Source organism: Bos grunniens, chromosome 29 (assembly GCF_055505025.1).
Source record: "Bos grunniens cultivar Pamir isolate PY7600 chromosome 29, Bosgru_T2T1.0, whole genome shotgun sequence".
NCBI classification, from domain to species: Eukaryota; Metazoa; Chordata; class Mammalia; order Artiodactyla; family Bovidae; genus Bos; species Bos grunniens.
Window position 1 is genome coordinate 5,627,972 of NC_141193.1, and position 18,761 is coordinate 5,646,732.

The window sequence follows — 18,761 nt, forward strand, 5'->3', positions numbered from 1 at the left end:
TTGTCAGCAAAGTGATGTCTCTGCTTTTTAATCCCTGGTTTACAGGTGAGGAAACAGAGTCACAGAGAAGTGGAGTTAATCTCCAGAGTCACAACACAGGGAAGTGGCAGAGTGGGGATTCGAACTATCACCTCCCATCCCTGAGGCCACTGAGGGACACGTGAGTGCTCCCCTACACACACAGACACGCACAGAAACATAGAAATAGACACAACGGACACGCAGACACACAGACACATTCACACACACACACACACACACACACACACACACACACACACACCCTTGCCGGGCACGCCTCCAGCCTCGCAGGGCCTCCCCTAGGGCAGGAGGTGGCCCGGGGGCGGGGCGCGGCAGGTCCCGGCGCCGAGAGGAAGTGCCTGCCGGCCCCTTGCCTGACTCCCGGGCGAGTCCTCCCGCGGGTCGGGCCATGGAGGCGGAGCCGCCCCTCTACCCGGTGGCGGGGGCCGCGGGGCTGCAGGGCGATGAGGACCGGCTCGGGGTTCCCGACGGGCCCGAGGCCCCGGTGAGCGGGGACGCGGATGGCGTCGGGGCGCGGGCACCGGGAGGACCTGGGACTCCCCGGCGGGAGTGGGATGCAGCCCCGGGAGCCGGGGGCGGCGGGGCTGGACGCGGGAGCGGCCGGGATGCGCCTTTGCGAGCGGCCGTGGTGCCCCGCAGCTGGACGAGCTGGTGGGCGCGTACCCCAACTACAACGAGGAGGAGGAGGAGCGCCGCTACTACCGCCGCAAGCGGCTCGGCGTACTCAAGAACGTGCTGGCGGCCAGCGCGGGCGGCATGCTCACCTACGGCGTCTACCTGGGTAGGTGGCCGGCGGTGCGCCCCGCTGCGGCGTGCTGGGCCCCGGGCCCGGCGAGGAGGCACGGCCCGCGGGCTCCGCGCAGGGACCCAAGGCTCCCCCCACCTCCCCTCCTCCGGCTCCGTCTGCGGACCTGAGGTTTCTCACGGAAAGAGAAACCTCGGCCTCCCTTCCTCTTTCACTTCTCAATCTGCGCCCTCGCAGATGCAGCTGCGGCGCCCCCTCAGTGGGTGCGTCCCCGGGCGGGGGGGCGGGGACAGCCTCGGCCCAAGAGAGTGTGTGGGCGGCGGGCTGGGAGCCCTGGGCGGGTCTGCTGCCATCCTGGGTGGGGGGGGCGGCAGGGCATGGGGGCGCTGGGGTCCGAAAGTCCTGCAAAGCGACGCAGGGGAGGGGATCTAGATTCAAGTTGCCATCGTTGCCACTGGCAGTGGCACGCTCGACCAGTCTGGGCCGCCCCGCTGTCCTGGGCATTGGAGTTAGAGATCCCTTTGGTGCCTGGAGCTCCCTGCCCGGCTTTGCGTTCCCGCCTCTGCTTGGTTTCCCCCAGAGCCAGGCGGCCCCCTCCATGCCCGCTCCCTGCCCCCCCAGGCCTCCTGCAGATGCAGCTGATCCTGCACTATGATGAGACCTACCGTGAGGTGAAGTACGGCAACATGGGGCTGCCCGACATCGACAGCAAGATGCTGATGGGTATCAACGTGACGCCCATCGCCGCCCTGCTCTACACGCCCGTGCTCATCAGGTGCAACGTGGCGTCCCTGCCAGGGCCCGGCTGCCCCCACTCCGACCTTGAAGGGGTGCAAGGGCTGTTGGACACCGGGGTCTCCAGCTGCCCTGGTGTTCCTGGGGGGTGGGGAGAGGCCTTGCTGACCTGGAGAAGGAGTGAAACCCAGGTTTGGGGAAGAAACAGGAGCTTTGCCCCGGGACACCGTGGGTCTCAAGCAACAGGAATTCGCTCTGGCTCCTTCCCTCAGCTTGCCCGTACCCCACGTGGCATCATTCTTGTGCCCTGCTTTGTGGCCTGGGGCCACAATGACCTTATGAGGTCAGGGCTGTGGCGTTTCTGGAAAGAATCTGATCAGCTAGCAAAGCCCAGGGACGCAACCCAGGACCCATCAGGGTGGCAGTGTTGAAGGACATCGCTCACTGCAAAGGGCATGGTTGGGCAGGTGCCCTGGGGGCATCTACTCCAGACCTGCGCCTTACTGGCATCCAGGGCCGTCTCCGGGCCCTCCACCAGAACCTAACCACCAAGTGGTAGGTCTGTGTTCAGATGGGACCCAGAGATCAGTGCATACACTGGATCTGTTCCCCTGTCTTTCCAAAACAAAAGCAACCCTCGCCCCACCCCAGCTCCTGGACTGTTTCCTTGTCTTAAAACTAAAAAGAGAGAGGTGGTGAGGGAGAGAGAGAGGCTGAGAAAGAAAGGAAGGAAGGAAGGAAGGAAGGAAGGAAGGAAGAAAACCTCCTAGGATAAACGTTCAGAACTGCCCTGACTAGGTCAGAAGCATATAAAAGGCTTTATGGCTCTTGAAACCTATCGCTATTATTCACAGGGACCTCCTTTCATTTCCTTTGTGCTGGGCACTTTATAAGCATATCGCATTCCCTACAAGCCAAGGTGGATGCTCTAATCTTAGACACAGGGAGACCAAGAGATTGAACCCATTCCCACGGGCAGAAGTGCAGACTGAAAGTCTGAACCCAGGCAGAGTGACTCGGAACCCCCATGCTTTCCCTACCCCCATACTCCCAGGTGGACTTTCCAAAGGACTGTGCCACCTGCCTGAGCACTGACTGTCATTTTTAAAATCACAGCCTCATCAGCAATGAGTGTTAGTATTTTTACTTTTTTTCAGTTTCAGAATGTATAGTGCAGTTTCGGTGCCCTTCCCCAAATAGATTAGAGGAGAATGGCACCCCACTCCAGTACTCTTGCCTGGAAAATCCCACAGACAGAGGAGCCTGGTGGGCTGCAGTCCATGGGGTCGCTAAGAGTAGGACACGACTGAGCGACTTCACTTTCACTTTTCACTTCCATGCATTAGAGAGGAAATGGCAACCCACTCCAGTGTTCTTGCCTGGAGAATCCCAGAGACTGGGGAGCCTGTGGGCTGCCATCTATGGGGTCGTATAGAGTCTGACACGACTGAAGTGACTTAGCAGGAGCAGCAGCAGCCTGCCTGTTTATTAGATGGCAGTTCAGTTCAGTGCAGTCGCTCAGTTGTGTCCGATTCTTTGTGACCCTGTGGACTGCAGCATGCCAGGCCTCCCTGACCATCACCAACTCCAAGCTTACTCAAACTCCTGTCCATTGGGTCAGCGATGCCATCCAACCACCTCATCCTCTGTCATCCCCTTCTCCTCCTGCCCTCAATGTTTCCCAGGATCAGGATCTTTTCCAATGAGTCGACTTTTTCGCATCAGGTGGCCAAAAGTATTGGAGCTTCAGCTTCAGCATCAGTCCTTTCAATGAATATTCAGGGTGGATTTCCTTTAGGATGGACTAGTTTGATCCTAGGTGTGTGACCACCCTATCATGGTTATCTAGGTCATTAAGACCTTTTTTGTATAGTTCTGTGTATTCTTGCCACCTCTTCTTAATCTCTTCACAAGCAAGTATACTCCAATTAAAAAAAAAAAAGAGCCAGGAAGACCCTGTTGTAGAAGAGAAAGCAACTGTATCAGAAAATCAGAGTCACTGAACTTTGAGCTTGCTGGAAACTCAGATAAAGGAAATAATGAGCACAAATACTCAAAACAAACACACAAAAACCAAAACAAAGCTAATCCCGGGATCAGAAGGGTGGTTTCTAACCTGATCAGCCTCCGCGCCCTGAGTGGGCCCTTGTCCTGTCCTTCGTCAACCCCTTCCTAATATGATGTGACATTTTCCAAGAGCCAGTGAGGCTGATGTTCTAGGAGCCAGTGAAGAGGAAACTTCCCAACTGACCACGCTGGACTGAAAGGGCAAAGTGCAGAGGGGATGGGGCGCCAGGGCTCTCTCCGTGGTCCTCAGTTTCCTCCACCCAGTTTCCTGGGACAAGTTCCTCGGACATTCGCTTGGGTCCTGCATGTGGGTAGAGGAGGGGCCTCGGTAGTCAGCCCAGAACACAGATGAGGGCTTCTTGTGTCCAAGGGCCACTGTCTCCTGACACCCTCTCCCCGCTTTATCTCCTCCATCCCTGCAGTGGCCATGAGAAGCTTGCAGCTGGGGCACGGCGCACATTACATCTGTGTGGTTACAGTGGCTCACCTGAGGCCACCAGCAAGTCCGTATCTCTGAGACTCTAGTTCAGGTCCCTCGATTCCAAGGCCAGGGGTCTCTCCCCACCTCAGCCAGCCTCAGGAGCTGAGACCCAGAGTTGTGGCCCTGTGGTTTTGGGCTGAAGCCCTCTGGGTAGCCTGTGGTGCCAGCATCCTTCCTCCCACTTGCAGGTTCTTTGGCACCAAGTGGATGATGTTCCTGGCTGTGGGCATCTACGCCCTCTTCGTCTCCACCAACTACTGGGAGCGCTACTACACGCTTGTGCCCTCAGCTGTGGCCCTGGGCATGGCCATTGTGCCTCTTTGGGCCTCCATGGGCAACTACATCACCAGGTGAGTCTGGTGGACAGCAGGGTAAAAGACCGGGGACCCAACAGAGTTGTATTGTCCACCTCAGCTGGGGGACCTTAGGCCAGCCTTATTTGCCCTCTGGGCCTCAGTTTCCCCATTGGTGGGACACAGGCCGGGTAGCACATATGCCTGGGTGCTACCCGGCTGGCTGACGTAGGGCTGGGGAGAGCCTTCTCTCCTTTGTGGTCCAGGATGGCCCAGAAATACTACGAGTACTCCCACTACAAGGAGCAGGATGAGCAGGGCCCCCAGCAGCGCCCACCACGGGGCTCCCATGCACCCTACCTCCTGGTCTTCCAAGCCATCTTCTACAGCTTCTTCCACGTGAGTGCCATGCATGGGGACCCTGGAGGCAGGCTATTACAGGCCCAGAATCACATATTGCAGCCCATCCCAGTCTTTCCAGCCCTCTAGTCCACTGGCCTTTCTTAGGCCAACCCTTGCTTGCTTACCTCTAGTGACAGAGACCTCATCACCTCACTGTCCATGGTGCTGACGAGGAGGAAGTCCTCCTGCATCGGGCACCCCCACCATTGGACTGCCCCCCAGAGATGGGAGGGCCCGTGTCCTCCCAAGACTGTGCCCAGACCCCTCCCAGATGGTGCCTGTCCTCTCCCCCTGGTTCCATGCCCCGCACCTGACCCACACCACTCTCCTGCCCACAGCTGAGCTTCGCCTGCGCCCAGCTGCCCATGATCTACTTCCTGAACCACTACCTTTATGACCTGAACCACACGCTGTTCAACGTGCAGAACTGTGGTTAGTGCTCAGGGGGGTGGGTTCCCTAAGGTCTGCTTGCCTCCCCTGCTGAGTCACCCGGCAGACACTGGGCCCTCAAGGGCAGAAAGGATGCCCTTGCTCACAGGAACCAGAGCTGAGAGCCTGCCATCACAGCTCTGGTGATTGGGAAAAGCAAAGGGCCTTGTTCTTAGGACATCTGACTCAACCTGGGGTCAGGGTAGGGTGCATCCGGGAAGGCTGCCTAGAGGAGGTCCATCTGGGCTGAGGCTGCCTGTGGAATCTCAGGATCAAGTATACCCTCAATGCAGGGAGATGTATGGAGGTGGGAGGTGGGCTGGCAACCTGGGGAGAGGTACTTTCAGCCCCCTTGGCCCTCACCTCCAAAGGGCTTTCCCGAGGAACTCTGCCTTTGCAGGCACGGATCCTCAGCCACCCCTCTAATCCTCCCCTCACCCATCTGCTTGGTCTCATTTCTTTATGGCTGAGTTGCCAGTGTGCCCTGCTCCCTGCCTCACGATGCATCGCCCCCCCCCCCCCCGCCCCCTTCCCCTTTCTCAGGCACTAACAGCCAGGGCATCCTCCTCGGCTTCAACAAGACGGTTCTGCGAACGCTACCGCGGAGCCGAAACCTCATTGTGGTGGAGAGCGTGCTCATGGCGGTGGCCTTCCTGGCCATGCTGCTGGTGCGGCCCGGGGTGGGGGTGTGGCAGGGTCAGGTCTGGGGCCCTTGGCGGGGAGAGAGGCGGCTTCGTCTGGTCTGGAGTCAGGGCTAAGTCCTTGGGAGGGGACCTGAGCCTATGCGCTGGGCTTGAGGCTCGGAGGCGTGGCCGATGCCTGTGGACTGAGAGAGGAGTTGGAATGCCAGAGGCCAGTGAGAGAGGGTCCAGGCCAGATCCGGGGTCGAGCTGGAGACAGGGTCCTGGAGGACTGGTTGTGACACCGGGCGGAACCAGAGGTGGGGGGAATGGGGGGCGGGGCGAGGGCCCGAGGTGTGGCTTCAACCTGGGGGCGGGGCCAGAAGGCCCGTCCTGGGATTTGCCGGGGGCGGGGCGGGGCTGAGGGGCGGGGCCGAGTTCAAGGGGCGGAGCCAAGGCTCCCGGCGGCCCGCCCCTCCCTCACCTCCTGGCCCGCAGGTGCTGGGCCTGTGCGGAGCCGCATACCGGCCCACGGAGGAGATCGACCTGCGCAGCGTGGGCTGGGGCAACATCTTCCAGCTGCCCTTCAAGCACGTGCGCGACTTCCGCCTGCGCCACCTCGTGCCCTTTTTCATCTACAGCGGCTTCGAGGTGCTCTTTGCCTGCACTGGTCTCGCGCTGGTAAGTGCAGCCTGCAGAGGGTAAAGCCAGATAAAGTCCACGACATCCCGTTAAATTTGAGTTTCGGATAAACAACAACAAATAGGTTTCGAATTTATCAGTTCAGTTCAGTTCAGTTGCTCAGCCGTGTCCGCTCTTTGTGACCCCATGGACTGCAGCACGCCAGGCCTCCCTGTCCATCGCCAACTCCTGGAGTTTACCCAAACTCATGTCCATTGAGTCGGTGATGCCATCCAACCATTTCATCCGCTGTCGTCCCCTTCTCCTCCTGCCTTCAATCTTTCCCAGCATCAGGGTCTTTTCAAATTTCGAATTTATAAGTATGTGTAATAAAAACACAGTTGGCCCTCCGCATTCACAAATCCAGAGGGCCCACAGCACTGCCCCATTTTATAGAAGGGATTTAAGCATCCACAGAGGGTGTCTGCAGAGTCCTGGACCAACCCCCTGCAGACACCGAGGGACAATTGTAGGCCCAGATATTTCCCCCCCTCTCCTTTTGCCTCTCTCCCTCAATCCCCCTGTACCTTGGGAAAGTTACTTTCACCTCTCCCAACCTGCTTCCTCATTTGTGAAGTGTCTAATGACTCACTTCCAGTTGAGACAGAACCGTGCTCAGAAAGTGTTTGGTTCCACGTGGGTTCCAACCTTGGTGTCCGGGGCCACTGTCCAAGCATTTTCTCATGGTCTGTCACTAAGGAATCTTCCCAAGAGCTTTGGAGGAAGTTGGCCCTGTGGTGGCCGTTGAGAGGGTAGGATGTGGCGTGATGTGAGTCAAAGAGCCTGGGCCAGCTGACCACCAACCTCACCCCTTTCCCCCTAGGGCTACGGCGTGTGCTCGGTGGGGCTGGAACGCCTGGCATACCTCCTCGTGGCTTATAGCCTGGGCGCCTCGGCCTCCTCGGCCCTGGGCCTGCTGGGGCTGTGGCTGCCACGCCCGGTGCCCCTGGTGGCCGGGGCTGGACTGCACCTGCTGCTCACTCTCAGCCTCTTCTTCTGGGCTCCCAAGCCCCGGACCCTGCAGCACATCTGGATCCTCTACACAGTAGCCGTGCTCTGGGGTGTGGGCAGTGCCCTCAACAAGACTGGGATCAGCAGTGAGTATAGCCGTGGGCTCTGGGTAGCTGGACAGGGGATCCAGGGGCTCCTTGGGGCAGTTGTGGGAAGCACAGACATCCCAGGGACAAACTTAGGGGCGATGGACACCCTGGAGGGCTGTCATGGGGCCTGTGCACTTGCTGAGGGCAGGTGGGGATCCCTGTGTTGCGGGGGGGAAGTCCATGGACACTGCAGGGACAGATGGGGGCTGTGGACACCCTCAAAGCAGGTACTGAGTCACCTGCATGGACATCCTGTCGATTTCCAGGGCAGGCATGGGATTCAGGGTGACATTGTGTGGTTCCATGAGCTGAGTATGGGGCTCTATGGACACCTCTTCAGTTCAGTTCAGTTCAGTTGCTCAGTCGTGTCTGACTCTGTAACTCCATGAACTGCAGCACGCCAGGCTTCCCTGTCCATCACCAACTCCCGGAGTTTACTCAAACTCATGTCCGTTGAGTTGGTGATGCCATCCAACCATCTCATCCTCTGCCATCCCCTTCTCCTCCCACCTTCAATCTTTCCCAGCATCAGGATCTTTTCCAATGAGTCAGTTCTTCGCATCAGGTGGCCAAAGTATTGGACACCTCTTAGAGACCATGTAAAAAAAACACGGGGGAGGCCTTATTTCATACTAGGGGGCAGGGTCCACCTTGGCATAGTATCCAAAACACTGGAAACATATCAAGGTCTGTGCCCCAGAGCAGGTCCATTGCATCCCAGAAAAATAACCAGGATGTGTCCATTAGGGGGCTCACCGGAAAAGTCCCTGATGCTTGGAAAGATTGAAGGCAAAAGGAAAAGGGGTCAACAGAGGATGAAATGGTTAGTTAGCATCACTGGCTCAATGGACATGAGTTTCAGCAAACTCCGGGAGATAGTGAAGGACAGGGAAGCCTGGAGTGCTGCAGTCAATGGGATCGCAGCGTTGGAGCCGACTGAGCAACTGAACAACAACGAACCACTAGGGGGCAAGCCAGGACCGGTTTACAACAGCTTTCTAAGCGCTCTTGCCAAGGGTTAGGACCAGCGCAGGGCGTCTGGGGGTCCCCAGAGGGAGATCCGCAGCTCTGGGCCCCACCTGGCCCCTCTCCCCTCTCTGCCCTGCCCTGTCTGCAGCACTCCTGGGAATCCTGTATGAGGACAAGGAGAGGCAAGACTTCATCTTCACCATCTATCACTGGTGGCAGGCTGTGGCCATCTTCACCGTCTACTTGGGCTCAAGCCTGCCCATGAAGGTAAGGGCCATCCCTACTCGACCCCCCTAGACAACAGATACTTTTGAGTGCCCACCCTGGCCTCACAGACCCTGAAAGGCATTCTGGGTCCAAGGGCTAGGCCCTGGGCAAAGCCCACTGGTTGGCCCCACACCCATCACTGGCTTGTTACTTACTGCACCTCCTGCCAGCCTCAGTTTACCCGTGTCTGAAAGGGTTCATAGTTTGCCCTCTCCTTGTGGGCACATCCCAGCTGCCTGGTGGGTTGTTTGGTCACCTGTTCACTAGATGTTGGGCTCTGAGCTGGATGCTGAAGGTCCCTCTCCCTTCTTGACCCTCAAGGGTCCTGGCCAATTTTAAAAACAATTTAAAAAAATACTTATTTGGCTGCACTGGGTCTTAGTTACAGCACACAGGATCTTAGTTGGAGCATGTGAGATCTAGTTCCCTGGCCAGGGATTGAACCTGGGCCCCTTGCATTGGGAGCACAGAGTCTTAGCCACTGGACTATCAGGGAAATCCCTGGCCAACTTTTTTTTTTTAATGACAGAATAGAGAATAGCAGGGAGTATGCCTGTGAATATGTGTGAATGTACTGCCTTATAATGTAAAATTATTTCTGACTGCCTGTTACAGTCAAACTCTGTAGTACCCCGGGAGGCAAAAGGATTATCATTACAGGAAGGGAAACCGAGGCCCTGAGAAGTAGGGTGGCCATAAGGGACAGAGCTGGGGTTTGGGCCTTGCCGGCAGGACGGTACCCAGAGCTTGGCTGGCCCCCAGGAGGAGGGAAGGGCAGCCGAGGAGCTGCGGCGTGCCTATCCGGGCGAGGGGCGGGGCCGGCGGCCGCGGGTCCCCTGCATTTAACCCCTGTTGGCCCAGGCTAAGCTGACGGTGCTGCTGGTGACGCTGGTGGCGTCCGCGGCCTCGTACCTGTGGATGGAGCAGAAGCTGCGGCGAGGCGTGGTCCCACGCCAGCCCCGCATCCCGCGGCCCCAACACAAAGTGCGCGGCTACCGCTACCTGGAGGAGGACAACTCCGACGAGAGCGAAGCGGAGGGCGAGCGCGGCGGCTGCGGAGGTGGCGGCCGGGGGGACTGCGCGGAGGAGGAGGCGCCGCCCGCGTGGCCACGACCCGGCCCGGAACCAGCCGTTCTCTACCGCCGGCCCTGTCCCTACGAACAGGCTCAGGGAGGCGATGGGCCGGAGGAGCAGTGAAGGGCCAAGCGTGATCTCCGGCCTAGGTTTAACGCGTCTCAGGTCGGGGTCCCTCTGATTCTGCGCGCCAATTTCCGGAAGGACCCTCTGCTTGCCCCGCCCCGGGTTCAGGAACGCCCCTCCCAGAGCCTGGCCACCTGGAGCTTGGGATCCTCCCCGCAGCCTCTTCCAAGGCGGACTGGGTCCTCGAGACCCCTCCGCCAGGCCCAGGGTTCAAGAGACCGCACAGCGGAAACCATCCTCCGACCTTAGGGGCCGCTCTCCACGACCCACTCCCCGGCCCCAGCCCCGGGGCAGGGACCCCGCAGTCCCGCCCCAGCTCCCGGCTCCAGAACTGGGCTGATCGATGTGTCGCCTGCTTTGCACATCCTTCCCCATGGTCCGCCGAGGTGTACGACGATTTTAAGAGAATGGGCAATAAAGAGATTTTTGTATTATCCTGATTGGGAAGCGTGTCGTGGGTGAGCGGAGATGGCCCGGCGTGTGTGGCCGGGTGACCCAGCCGACTGGGGCATTGGGGTCGCCTGCCTTGAACTGAGATTGGGGAGGGAGGGTCCCCTAAGCCCTGCTTACCAGGCTGTTCCCGCTCCTGGAGGTACCGCCTCTGCCCACAGCCGCCGGCTTTTGCCAGTTCCACCCCACCCACTCAGGACAAAGAGGCGCCTGGGGGTCGTCAGTAGGGACCTCAGGGGAGTGTGATGGGGGCAGCAAGCCCCGCGTTGGGCTAGAGGAGAGGATGGAGTCCCACAGCCCAGGTCCCTCTGCCCCCTCCTCTAGCATACCCAGCCCTCCTGTTCCACCCCCATCCTTTCCTTACCCCTTGGGCCGCTTCTGCCCACAGCTCCCCAAGGGATTCCTTTTCGGGCCAAGTCCATTTCTGCGCCGTGCGCGGGTCACCCCGTGTCTAGTATGGGCCTGGGGCATTGATGTCTGAGCCCAGCTAAACTTGGCTGCTGATCTTCCGGGGTGACAGCCTACTTTGTGATGTCCATGAAGGATGGGAGGCCCCCTATCCCCCGAGGTCGCCCACCACTGTGGGGAGAGGCAACCAAGATCCTACTGTGAGGAGAGGCAAGGGGACCACAGGAGGGTCCTAGAGCCCCCAGCTGCACCCCAGGAGATCGGTACCAGCAATGCTGGAGCCAAAGCATTCCTCCTCACACCACATCCACCCCGGCTGACTCCCAGACCCTTGTCCACACCCACCTCAGCATCAGTCTCCTAGCTTCTTCCACCCACTATGGCCCTCTCTTCTCTGCCTCCCGCAGCCCGCACTTGAGTTTGGTTCCAGGAACCTCAGCGAGCCCTGGAGCCAGGCTCTTGACCTCAGACAGGGGGTCAGCCCGTCTGAGCCACTTTCCTCCTCTGTAAACTGTATCTGTGGTGGCACCAAGGTCCCCAGAGCCTGTAGGAGACTCACAAGGGCACAGAGGATATTTTAAATTGTCTAAAATGTGGACATCTCCCTGCTCTGAGCAAATTAACAGGTTCAGTTGGTTCACAATTTCAGTGTTAGATGACACCACAAATCCTTTCATGTCATATCTTTGATAAGGTGGGTTTCCTGTGGTTTCGGGATAAAAAATGGACGTGACCATGGAACAAGAAATGAGACCGGGGGTGTCCCATCTGATTCCAGGTTTGAGAAGCTGGCCGGTGCACATAGCCAGTTTTAAATCACGGTGGTTATTGTTGTCAAGTCATTACGTGGTATCCAACTCTTGTGGGACCCCATGGACTGTAGCCCACCAGGCTCCTCTGTCCATGGGATTTTGCAGGTAAGAATACTGGAGTGGGTTGCCATTTCTTTCTCCAGGAGATCTTCCCAACCCAGGACTCGAACCCGAGTCTCCTGCATGTGTCTCCTACATTGTAGGTGAATTCTTTACCACTGAGCTATCAGGGAAGCCCAGTGGTTATTAGAGAAGGAAATAAAAATACCATTTTTTTTCCTTTCTATTGCTGTGTATTATTCAATATATTTTCTAAGTGACTATTAAGTTATTAGAACATACATACTTATTGATTGGACCTAAAATAATTCACAAATAGAACAGCTAGATATTTCTTTTGGCTTAGGAGCACCATGAATAAATTACTGAGACACTGAGGGTTTCAGGACCAGGGAACACTTGGGCAGCTCTGTGTTAGCAGAGGGCTGGCACGGAGTTACCTACAGGGAGGCCCTCGTTGGACCCTGGGCCCCCCTCCTGCCTTGTCCAGAGAACTGAAGCATCTTTTCTGGCCCCAGCCTGGGGATGGAGATTAAACCTATGGTCTGTGATGCCCCAGGCCCTGCTCTGAACCAGTGTAAACTAGTCACCAAGTTGCTTTTGGCAGATTCGAGGATCCTGCCTTTATGGGAGGCAGCAAGGCCCACACCTCTCCACAGCCTCCCCAACAGGTGATCTCTAGACTCAGACAGATGAAGGGGCTGAAAACTGCCTGCCTCATACACAGACTTTCAATGACAATCAGACCCAGACTGAGTCATGCGGGGTGACTAGCACTCTGTCCTCCCCGTTCCCAACAGCATCTGGCACGGAAGGCAGTGTTCTCTGATGGCAGATATGCTGACCTCCTTCTGGCAGGATTCCAGCCAAATTCCAGACAGAACTGGGCAACCAGATGCTTGAGCCATAAGCAGGGCAGGGCATCATTTGGGAAAGTGTGGGCATCTGGGCATGCCAGGCAAGCGAGGGGAGGGGAAGACAATGGTTCTACAGCTGGTCACAGTTCCAAGTCATTTCCAGGGATGAGCCCAGGCACGCAGAGCGGCCACCTGAGAGGGAGCATGACTTTCAATGACATCCTTTGCAGGGGGGTAGGCTCCCCATCAGAAGACTCCACACCCCCTCTTACTGTTCCTGACACATGGACAAGACCCACAGACAGACACATGGAACAGGCCACACCCATGACAAGCAACACACACACATTCACACCCAGAAAAAACAGGATTACTGTCACGGCAGCAAGCCCCAGCAGGCCAGCTCTTACAGGGACACCTAATTAAGCCATCAGATGTGGATGCTCCATCCCTTGGCAGCTCCAGGTCTGGTTGTAAAGTACACTATTGATGTCTCTGTCACCTCTGGATAAGGGGACCGGGTGGCCATCTGGACTCCAAAGTGGAAAGTCAGACTCAGCATCATGGTCTTGGCTTCTGTGATTCTGTGTCAATCTGCCTTTGGGTAATTTTAAAAATTATATGATTCCAAGACTCCATAGTGTAAGATTTTAACTATCTTCTCAATAGCAGACGAGAGAGCTTGAAAGTCTCCTTCTAGAGTCATCTAGAGATGCTGAATCAGAAGCAAACTGGGTTTGGGGACATCCCTGGCAGTCCAGTCGTTAAGATTCTGTGCTTTCTAGGGCGTGTAGGTTCAATCTCTAGTCGGGGAACTAAGATCCCACATGCCATGGCATCCCATATGGCATGGCCAAAAAATAAAATTTGATAAATTCTGCAACTGAGGTAGATCTACATTGGCAGGATACAAAAGTAAAGGTTGCTCTTTAGAGGGTTTTAGAGTTTATATTCAGAAAAGTGAAAGTCGCTCAGTCATGTCCAATTCTTTGGGACCCATGGACTATACAGTCCATGGAATTCTCCAAGCCAGAATACTGGCATAGTCCTTCCCTTCTCCAGGGGATCTTCCCAACCCAGGGATCGAACCCAGGTCTCCCACATTGTGGGCGGATTCTTTATCAGCTGAGGCCTCAGGGAAGCCCAAGAATACTGGAGTGGGGAGCCTATCCCTTCTCCAGCAGATCTTCCCAACTCAGGAATTGAAGCAGGGTCTCCTGCATTGCAGAGGGTCAATCTAAATGCAAGTTTGCAAATGTGGACATTCTCCCGAGTATCTTGTTCAAGAGATGAGCCTTTTTTTATGAGAAGGCGGGATCTTATGAGAGTTGTTGAAGCTGGACGATTTGGCACAGGCTGAATCCCTTTGTGTTACATGTTACTGGTCATGAGGCAATACATGTCGTGGTTTTGTTTTTACAGTTGGCAAACCCAGCAGCACAGCTCTGGGGTCAGGAGCAGTGTGGCTGTGGTCCTGGCTGGTCAGGGTCCTGCTCTGGCGCTGATGGTAGCGCCCACTTCGGCTGGCTGAGAGGCCCGTGCTGCTCAGGGAGGACCCAGGAGGGGTGGAACTGCTGCTCTCAGTGAAGCCGTCTTGGTTACTCTTCTCCTGTGTTATCGCTCAGTCATGTTCGACTCTTTGCAACCCCGTGGTCTGTGGCCCACCAGGTTCCTCTGTCCATGGGATTCGCCAGGCAAGCATATTGGAGTGGGTTGCTGTTGTTTAGGGGACCCCAAACTGGTAATGACTCTGAAACAAGAATGGCCTCCCAGAGCATCACGGTCCTGGGAAGGGACCAAGGCTGAGGGTGGAGGTGGGGAGGGGTTGAGACTACGCCAGAAGACCCAGGTCTGACTTCACACTAGAGATGTCATCTTTACTGTAGCAAGGAGGCTTCTGTGGCCCACTTTCCTGGCCCAAGACATAAGTGCAGGGAATTTCCTCGGCGGCCCAGCGGTTAGGACACCAAGTTTTCACTGCTGAGGGCCTGGGTTCAATCCCTGGTCGGGGAACTAAGATTCCACAAGCCATGTGGCACAACCGAAAAAAAAAAAAAAGCCATTTGGACATTTATGTGGAAAGTGTCGTCAATAAAATATCACACCTGGGTTCTGGGGATCACTACCTGTGACTGAGGGCCTGTGGGCACAGGTTACCTGGGGAGCTCAGCTGGAGCTCACGATTTGTTGTTGTTCAGTGGCTCAGCCCTGTCTGACCCTCTGCGACCCCATGGACTGCAGCACGCCAGGCTCCCCTGTCCTTCATAATCTCCCGGAGTTTGCTCATACGCATGTCTGTTTAATCCATGATGCTGTCCAACCACAGAGTAGGACTTACTTCAGAAAGACCTGTAGGGGCACCTTTCATCACACGCACTGAACTTCAGCGAGAGTCACAGAATTCCCACAAGGTTTATGACAAAGTTCGCCAGCTTGGACTGAAAGGACACAGACAATGCAAAAACAAAAAAGGCCATCAGAATGCCCCCTCCCAGTCCGTCAGATTCTACCGGCAGGAAGCAGACTGAGGAAACCACTCGGCTGCAAACACATGCTCGCTTTTATGAGAAAGGAAAGACTCAGATGACCAGGACCCAGAGATCAGAGCCGTGAGCCTTGCAGCATTCTTTCCAAACCTTGGAATCCGGTCAAAGAACTTCCCACGTGTTCCTGGCTGGATTTCAGAACTGCTTTGGACCAGCCCGGCCCACTGTGCCTCCCTTTTTCTTGCTCTTTGAGCAGGAATGCCTGTGGCAGCTATCCTGTACTGAGATTATAAGACTACAGCCAAGGCATCGGCCAGATTTCAGTCATCTCAGGGCTCTGATGGGAAAGGACCCACTTCCAAGCTCCCTCCCCTGGCCATTGGCTGGCTGTGGTTCCTTGAAGGCGGTTAGGTTGAGGGTCTCAGCTCCTCACTGGCTATTGACGGAGGCTGCCTACAGTTTCTGCCGTGTGGGCCTTTCCATAGGCAGCTGGCTTCATCAGAGTAAACAAGAGAAGAACCAAAAAGAGCATGAGCAGGTGGAATAATAACCTTTACTTTTGTGGAAGTGAAATTCGAATAACACAAAACTCACCATGTTAAAGTTCAGTGGCATTTTCTGCACTTGGCATATTATGTAATCAACACCTCTCTCTCTCTAGTTTCAAAGCTTTTTCATCACCACAAGATGAAACATGTACCTGTATCCACAAAGCAATCATTCCCCATTTTTCCTGCCCCCAGACCTTGGCAGCCACCAGTCTGCTTCTTGTCTCTATGGATTTGCCTCTTCTAGACATTTCATGTAAAACAAATCATTCAACGTGTTCCCTTTGATGTCGGTTTCTCTTTTTCCACTTAACCTAATGTTTTCAAGTTCCATCCATATTGTAGCACATGTATAAGGAACTTCATTTTTTAAAAAATAGACTATTTGTTAGAGTTGTTTTAGGTTCACATTCCTTTCTAAGGTGGAATAATATTCCACTGTATGGATATACCCTATCCGTTTATCCATTCATCTACTGATGGACATTTGGGTTGTCTCCACATTTTGGCTGTTGTGAATAATCCTTCTGTGAACATTCATGAACAAATATTTGTTTGAACACCTGTTTTCAATTTGGGGAAGTATTTACACCTGCTGCTGCTGCGGCTAAGTCACTTCGGTCGTGTCCGACTCTGTGTGACCCCATAGACAGCAGCTCACCAGGCCCCACCATCCCTGGGATTCTCCAGGCAAGAACAGGAGTGGGTTGCCATTTCCTCCTCCAATGCATGAAAGTGAAAAGTGAAAGTGAAGTCGCTCAGTCGTGTCTGACTCTTAGCGACCCCATGGACCGCAGCCTACCAGGCTCCTCCGTCCATGGGATTTTCCAGGCAAGAGTACTGGAGTGGGGTGCCATTGCCTTCTCCAGTCATGTGGTACCTACGCTAAACTTTTTGAGTAACTGCCAAACTCATTTCCAAAGCAGAGGCGTCATCTGACAGTCTCACCAGCAGTGTACGGAAATTCTAATGTCTGTACACTCTTACCAAGACTTGTTATTTTCTGGTTTTATGGGTTTTTTGGAGTTGTCATTTCATTATAGCTACCCTAGTGGATATAAAGTGGTACCTTATTGTGGTTTTGACTTGAAATTCCATAATGGTCAGTGAGACTGGACATCTTTTCATGTGCTTTTTGATCATTTGTCTATCTTCTTTGGAGATAGGTACTTTGCTATTCAGGTACTTTGCTCATATTTAAATTGGGTTTTTTGCTTCTTGTTGCTGAGTTGTGAGACTTCTTTATATATTCTAGATACATAACCCTTACCAGATTATATTGCAAATATTTTCTCACATTCTGTAGGTTGTCTTTTTACTTTCTTAATAATGTCCTTTGATGCATGAAAGTTTTAGATTTTTGTAAATCCCGATTTATCTATTTGCTCTTTTGTTGTTCATGCTTTTGGTGTCATATTTAAGAATCCATCGTGAAATCCAAGGACGTGAAGATTCACTCCTACTTTTTCTAAGAGTTTTATTTGTTTTAGCTCCTATACTAGGTTGTATAACACACTGAGTTAAGTTTTGAATATGGACTGAAGTAGGTATTCAACTTATTTGGTATGTGGTTAGCCTGGTGTCCACACACCATTTGTTGAAGAGGCTATTCTTTCCATAGCTTCCCTAGTGGCTCAGTTGATAAAGAATCTTCCTGCAATGCGGGAGACCCAGGCTTGATCCTGGGATGGGGAAGATTCCCTGGAAGAGGGAATGGAAGCCCATTCCAGTACTCTTGCCTTCTTTCTTTCCATACTGGATGATCTTGGCATCCTTGTTAGAAATCAACTGGCCGTTGATATTTGGGTTTGTTTCTAGACTCTCAATGCTATGTTATTGGTCTATCTGTCAGTCCTTAAGCAAAATGTCTTTGATTACTATAGTTTGTAATAAGTTCACACATCAGGAAATGTAAGGCCTCCAACTTTGTTTTTCTTTTTACATACATTTTTGGCTATTTAAAAAATGAGAGTTGGAATATACAATTACATATGAAGATGGGCTTTTCCATTTATACAAAACATTAGAGTTTTAATAGAGATTACATTGTATCATAGATCACTTTGAGGAGCATTGCCATATTAAACATTATTCCGTTTTTCATCTCTCAGGCCTTCACTTCCAAGGTGACCAAGAAAAAAATAAGAACAATAGTCATGCCAAAAAGGGCTGTGGCCACGTGCAGCATACCCATGGCGCCAGCTGTGCCCAGTGTGTGCTCAAGGACAAGGCCATTAAGAAGTTCATCATTCAAAACACAACAGAGGCTGCGGCCATCAAGGACATTTCTGAAGCAAATGTCTTCAATACCTGTGTGCCTCCCAAGCTGTATGTGAAACTACAATACTGTGTGAGTTGTACCATTCATAGCAAAGTAGTTAGGAACCCTTCTCGTGAAGCCTGGAAGGACTGAACACCCCCACCCCAATTTAGAATGGGGGGTGCCGCCCGATGCTGCTAAGTCACTTCAGTGGTGTCCGACTCTGTGCGACCCCATAGACGGCAGCCCACCAGGCTCCCCCATCCCTGGGATTCTCCAGGCAAGAACACTGGAGAGGGTTGCCATTTCCTTCTCCAATGCATGAAAGTGAAAAGCGAAAGTGAAATTACTCAGTCGAGTCTGACTCTTAGCGACCCCATGGACTGCAGCCTACCAGGCTCCTCCTTCCATGGGATTTTCCAGGCCCTATGACCTTTGCCAAATACCAAGTGGGGAGCTAAATCCTTAATGACCAAAGAAAAACTTCCCTCTGGAAAAAAGTAAAGTTAAAATTATACTTTTAAAAATATTAAGTTTTCCAATCCATGAACATGGGCTATCTTTCCACTCATTTATATATTCTTTAATTTCTTTCTGCAGTGTTTTGCAGTTCAGTGTAAAAAAATTTCCCCTTCCTTGGTTAAATTTATTCCTAGGTATTTTATTCTTTTGGATGATATTGTAAACAGAATTGTTTTTTAAATTTCCTTTTCAGATTGTTCACTGCTAGTGTATAGAAACACAGCTGATTTTTGAGTGTTGATTTTATATCCTGTAACTTTGCCAAATGTTTATTAGCTCTAGTAGTATGTGTGTGTGTGTTCTTTGGGTTTTTTTTTTTTTTTTTTT

At 53.8% G+C, this 18,761-nt stretch overlaps 1 protein-coding gene across 1 annotated transcript; it reads left to right on the plus strand.

Annotated features, from left to right (window-relative positions):
- The first annotated feature begins 393 nt into the window (after nucleotides 1–393).
- Nucleotides 394–10,471, plus strand: UNC93B1 (unc-93B1 regulator of TLR signaling). The gene is made up of 11 exons (XM_086384153.1): nucleotides 394–526; nucleotides 682–823; nucleotides 1,409–1,562; nucleotides 4,259–4,420; nucleotides 4,630–4,762; nucleotides 5,104–5,197; nucleotides 5,738–5,862; nucleotides 6,313–6,495; nucleotides 7,319–7,592; nucleotides 8,713–8,831; nucleotides 9,693–10,471. Exons 1-11 carry the CDS (start codon nucleotides 431–433, stop codon nucleotides 10,026–10,028), a joined length of 1,818 nt encoding a protein of 605 aa, XP_086240279.1. The 5' UTR covers nucleotides 394–430; the 3' UTR covers nucleotides 10,029–10,471.
- Nucleotides 10,472–18,761: the final 8,290 nt, after the last annotated feature.